Source organism: Astatotilapia calliptera, chromosome 4 (assembly GCF_900246225.1).
Source record: "Astatotilapia calliptera chromosome 4, fAstCal1.2, whole genome shotgun sequence".
Classification (NCBI taxonomy): Eukaryota; Metazoa; Chordata; class Actinopteri; order Cichliformes; family Cichlidae; genus Astatotilapia; species Astatotilapia calliptera.
The window spans coordinates 19,060,217-19,065,501 of NC_039305.1; the positions used below are offsets into that span (position 1 = coordinate 19,060,217).

General features: G+C 44.5%; 1 protein-coding gene across 1 annotated transcript; it reads right to left on the bottom strand.

The window, feature by feature from the left end:
* Positions 1-406: 406 nt before the first annotated feature.
* Positions 407-4,606, bottom strand: LOC113020939 (uncharacterized). Its single transcript, XM_026165295.1, has 2 exons — positions 4,493-4,606; positions 407-4,418 (listed from the first exon to the last, which is right to left on the bottom strand). The coding sequence occupies exons 1-2, from the start codon at positions 4,556-4,558 to the stop codon at positions 780-782; spliced, it is 3,705 nt and encodes a 1,234-aa protein (XP_026021080.1). The 5' UTR covers positions 4,559-4,606; the 3' UTR covers positions 407-779.
* Positions 4,607-5,285: the final 679 nt, after the last annotated feature.

Consider the following 5,285-nt stretch of genomic DNA (forward strand, 5'->3'; position numbering starts at 1 on the left):
GAATCACCAATCCTCTTTTCACCACTTCTTTATTTGCATATTTTTAAATAACTTATATTTACATATAATATTATATTTTCCTTTTGACAAGACTGTATGGCAAAGTGCTTTTATTTCAATGACATAGGCTGGGTTTATTGTAGTGTGACTGTGAGGGACCAAGCAGCCAAAGCAAAGAGGACACAAGCAAAAAATATCTTCAAAAAGGGTTTTCTTTATTTTAACCCTCAAAAAATCCAAAATTAACAAAATTCAAAACCATACTTAGCAGGCCCATAAAACAGGTCAACTAAATATAACTCTACAAAAAGTAATTTCCAAAAACTTAAACAACAAAGTGAGACACAACTTAACTCACAAACTGACCTAATTAAAAAGACACATGAGGGTAGCTTTTATAATGATTTGGCCAAACCATTTGAACACAATAGGGGGGAAAACAAAAACACACACTAATATTAACTAAGCACAGAATAACCCAACTAAACCTAAAACACCCCTGCTCCTGGTAAGCCCATGGTTGGTCCTGCTGAGCAGGCATTTTGTCCCCAGAGTCCTCAGCCACGCCTTTTGCCCCGACAGGAAACAGCCACCGCCCAAACCCAGGTAACTCAAAGAAAGAGAAACATAATTAATATAACAAAACATTTTAGAAAAACCATACAATGCTACTATGTGCGCGCCTCATAATACCAGTGTTAGGTTTAACCAAATGATTAATGAATTATATTAATGAAGAATACTGCAAAGCAAAATAATAAAGTGAAAAATGGACTAATTTACCCCTGTGTGGCTGCTGCCATCACACACCCCCCCTCTTCAGGACTCTCGCTGGTACAGCGAGAGAGGAAGTCGGCGGTAACGTTGTTCTTCCCAGGAATGTGCTTGATGACAAACCGGAAAGGTTGCAGAGCAAGGTACCATCTTGTGATCCTTCCGTTCTTATCCTTCATCTTTTCCATCCACTGAAGTGCACTGTGATCCGTCTCCAGGGTGAATTCTCTTCCAAGAAGGTAGTACCTGAAGGAATCAAGGGCCCACTTGATTGCAAGGGCCTCCTTTTCCACTGTTGAATATCGAACCTCTCTCGGGAACAGCTTTCGGCTGATATAAGCAACAGGATGACGTTCTCCTTCCAAACCTTGAAGTAGCACTGCTCCCAGACCCCTATGAGATGCATCCGTTTGAAGGAAAAAGTGCTCATTAAAGTCTGGACTGTACAAAACTGGTTCGCTACTCAGTGATTGACCGATGTCCTTGAAAGCTGCTATAGCCTCCTCTGTCCAGTTAATCTGATTAGGACACTTGATGCCTATCAAGTCCGTTAGTAGAGCTGCCCTGGTGGAGAATCGTGGTATGAACCGACGATAAAAGCCTGCCATGCCCAAAAAGGATCTTAATTGCTTCCTTGTCTGTGGGAGAGGACAAGACTCAATGGCTTGGATCTTACTGACCTGAGGCTTGATCACCCCATTCCCGATCACATGGCCCAGGTACGCAGTCTCAGCAGAGGCAAAAACACACTTAGAGGGGTTCACCGTCAACCCAGCAGTGCCAAGACGGTCGAAGACAGCATGCAGATGTTCCAAGTGTTCCTCCCATGTGGTGCTGTAGATGACAATATCATCAAGATATGCAGATGCAAAATCTGAGAAACCACATAGTACTTGGTCCATTAATCTCTGAAAGGTTGCTGGAGCCCCATGCAGCCCGAATGGCATCACTGTAAATTGGAAGAGACCCCAAGGTGTTCGAAAGGCAGTCAACTTCTTTGATCGCTCCGTTAGTGGCACCTGCCAATATCCCTTGCACAGGTCAAGTGTGGTCAAGTACTTTGCCTTCCCCAGCCGTTCCAGCAAATCATCAATGCGTGGTGTGGGGTATGAATCAAACAGTGATATTGAGTTTAGGTACCTGAAGTCTATACAGAACCTCATGCTTTCATCCTTCTTTGGCACCAGGACCACTGGATTACACCACTCACTCTTTGATGGCTCAATGATCCCCAAGGACAACATGAGGTCGATTTCCTTCTTCAGGGATATTAGCAGACGTTCAGGGATCCTGTAGCTCAAACGCTTTACTGCGACGCCCTCTTTAATGACAATGTCATGCTCAACAATATCTGTTCGGCCAGGATTCACTTGAAGCACCTCAGAGTTGCATGCAGCTCTCACCTGAAGCTGTTTATCATCTGGCAGATGACTAAGGTCAAAATCTACCACATCAGCAGAAGGCAAGTATTGCTCACCAACCTCTTCTTCCTCTGGCACACCCCTTATGAGCATCACCTCTGCTGTCTTTTCAGGGCGCTGCGCCCATTCCTTCAATAGATTTATGTGCAGAACCCTGCTGGAGCGTGGCTTTCCAGGGATGAACACTTGGTAAGTAGTGGACCCCAATTTCTTCTGAACCTCAAAGGGCCCTTGCCACTTAGCCAATAGCTTGTTGTTGTCAGTGGGGAGGAGCACCAACACCTTTTGTCCAGGACTAAAAGACCTCTGACGAGCTGCTCGGTCATACCAAAACTTCTGCTTCTGCTGGATTTTGGTCATATTTGACTGAGCAAGCTCACTCATTTTCTGCAGTCGCTCCCTCATCTGCACAACATAGGAAACAATGTTAACAGAGTCCATCTTTTCCTTGCCTCCCTCCCAGATGTTTCTTAGGAGGGCTAGAGGTCCTTGTACCTCATACCCATACAAAAGTTCGAACGGAGAGAAACCAGTGGAGGCTTGTGGCACTTCCCTGTAGGCAAAGAGAAGATAAGGAAGCCACTGATCCCAATCAGCACCATTCTTATCTACCACCTTCCGGAGCATCTGCTTCAGAGTCTGATTGAACCGTTCTGTTAGCCCATCAGTCTGAGGATGGTATGGGGTGGTCCTCAGGCTTCTAATGCCCAGCAGCTTGTACACCTGTTTTAGTAAGTTGGACATAAAGTTACTCCCCTGATCAGTCAGTATTTCCTGTGGGAACCCTACTCTTGCGAAGAGCTGTACAAGGCAGAAAGCTACTGATTTTGCCTTGATGGATTTCAGTGGGAAGACCTCTGGATATTTAGTTGCGTAATCAGTGATTACAAGCATATAGCGATTCCCTGACTTACTCTTCTCAACAGGTCCAACAATATCCATTCCGAGGCGCTCAAATGGGGTACCAATAATAGGCAGTGGTTGGAGTGGAGCTTTGGAAGGGACTTTGGAGGATGTCATCTGGCACTGAGGACAGCTCTTACAGAAGTAGGCTACATCTCTATGGAGGCCAGGCCAGAAAAAATGTTGTTTAATACGAGCTGTGGTTTTGTGCTTACCAAGGTGGCCAGACCAGGGAATAGAGTGTCCCAAATTAAGCACAGTTTCTCTAACCTCTTGGGGGACCACTAGCTTCAGAAGTGAGCCCATCTGATGGTAAAGTATGCCATTTTGCAAGACATAGTCACTTTTGTTAATGCCTGCCTCCTCTACTTGGTCCTTGTCTATTGCTCGCTGAAAACAGGAAGCTAAACTAGGATCAGTTTTTTGCAACTCTATTATATTGCCAGGAATTTGAAGTCCCAAAGGCAAGTCTGGGTCAGTATGCATTTCTGGGTGTACTATAGTATGCTGGAACTTCTCCTGTCTCCTCTGTCTGCGACTTTTCCGAGGCTTCACAAGTGCAACTTCCCATTCCTCATCAAAAAATGGCAAGGCACTGAAAACTTCTGAGGTTTCACTAGATTTTTGAGCTTGGGCTCTAGTAACAGCCACATTGCATTGATGATTCTGGTCTGACTCCAACAAATCAAAAAGCACTGGAAAATCTCGTCCCAGAATAGCTGAATAAGGCAGGTTATCAACCACCCCAACATTTAAAAGGTAAGTCTGTCCATTCACTTTAATGTACATGTCAGCTGTTGAGTACATCTTCTCATCTCCGTGCACACAACAAATGGGGATGGTATCACTGACACGGACAATATTGGGGGGCACAAAATCTCTGTGTATCAGTGTACGAGAACTGCCAGAATCAAGCAAAGCTCTTAAAGTTGTTCCATTAGCTTCAATTTTTATCATTTTAACAGTCTGGTCACACTGGAGCCCATGTTCAGCATGTGAACGTGGCATGAAACACATTTGAACCATCTTAGCTGAGGTTTTTGGGCACATTGGCTTTGTGTGGCCCTCTAACCCACAGAGGTAACAAACAATCTTTTTTGAATTTTTTAATGGTCTGCCAGCAAACTGGTTCTCACCCACAGGAGTTTTTTCTGCTGACAATGGCCTTTGATGATACATCTGGGCTGATTTGAGGCCTTCCTTTGGCATTTTATTTGCATTACAGGTCCAAGGTTGCCCTTTCCTCCTGGCAGCTACAAACACTTCTGCCAGCTCAGCTGCCTTCGCTGCAGAAGACGGATTGTGCTCTCGAATCCAAACCTGTAGCTCAGGGGACAACATTCTCAAATATTGTTCAAGGATGATTATTTCACCAATTTCTTGGTTCGTTTTACCTTTTGGCTGAATCCATTTCCCGTACAGATCTTTAAGTCGAGCATACAACTCCTTAGGGTTCTCATCAAGCCTGACTTCCAGTGAACGGAATCGCTGCCTGTAGGTCTCCGGGTTAACATCATACTTGGACAAAATTGCAGCTTTAACTTTGTCATAGCTGAGAGAGTCATCAATATCCATATGAACGTATGCCCCTCTTGCCTTGCCCGTTAGCAGTGGTATTAATCGAAAAACCCAGTCTGTTTTTTCCCAACGATATGCTAAGGCAATGCGTTCAAATGTAGTCAAAAAATGCTCAATATCATCACTATCAGTCAACTTTTCCAGTCTGGGTTCATGCAATGAAAACTGACCTGATAATGACTGACTGGATTCAGCTTGAGCTTGAGGAGAACTAGGAATGTGAGGTAGCTCCCTTGACTCTGGTGACTCTGTGGTAGGTAATGGTAGCTCTGGTACTGGTGATGTCCGGGACTGCACCTCTAACTGTAAAAGCTGAAACTGATGTTGCAATGCTTTGAATTTTTGTTCTTGTCGTGCAGTTACCTCTTCTTGCCTTGCTTCCCGAGCCTCCTGTTGACCCATATGAGCTTGCAATATTGACATCAGATCTGACAGAGATGGCTCCCTTTCTTCAACCTCAGTGCTCTCCACCATTTCAGAGACTCCAATTTCCTCCTCAGCATCAGCTTCCTTCTGAACAGTTACTCCTTTCTTCTTTTCCACCTTTCCTCCACGATGCATTTTTCTTTTTTTTTTCTGGGGGTGAAAAAGCCTCAAAGAAAAAAATAC

Coding starts and splice junctions, on each gene's coding strand:
- LOC113020939 (XM_026165295.1), bottom strand. CDS start 4,558: ATGAGAACCCTAAGGAGTTGTATGCTCGACTTAAAGATCTGTACGGGA. Junction 4,419..4,492: donor GAAATGGATTCAGCCAAAAG/GTAAAACGAACC, acceptor CCTGAGCTACAG/GTTTGGATTCGAGAGCACAA.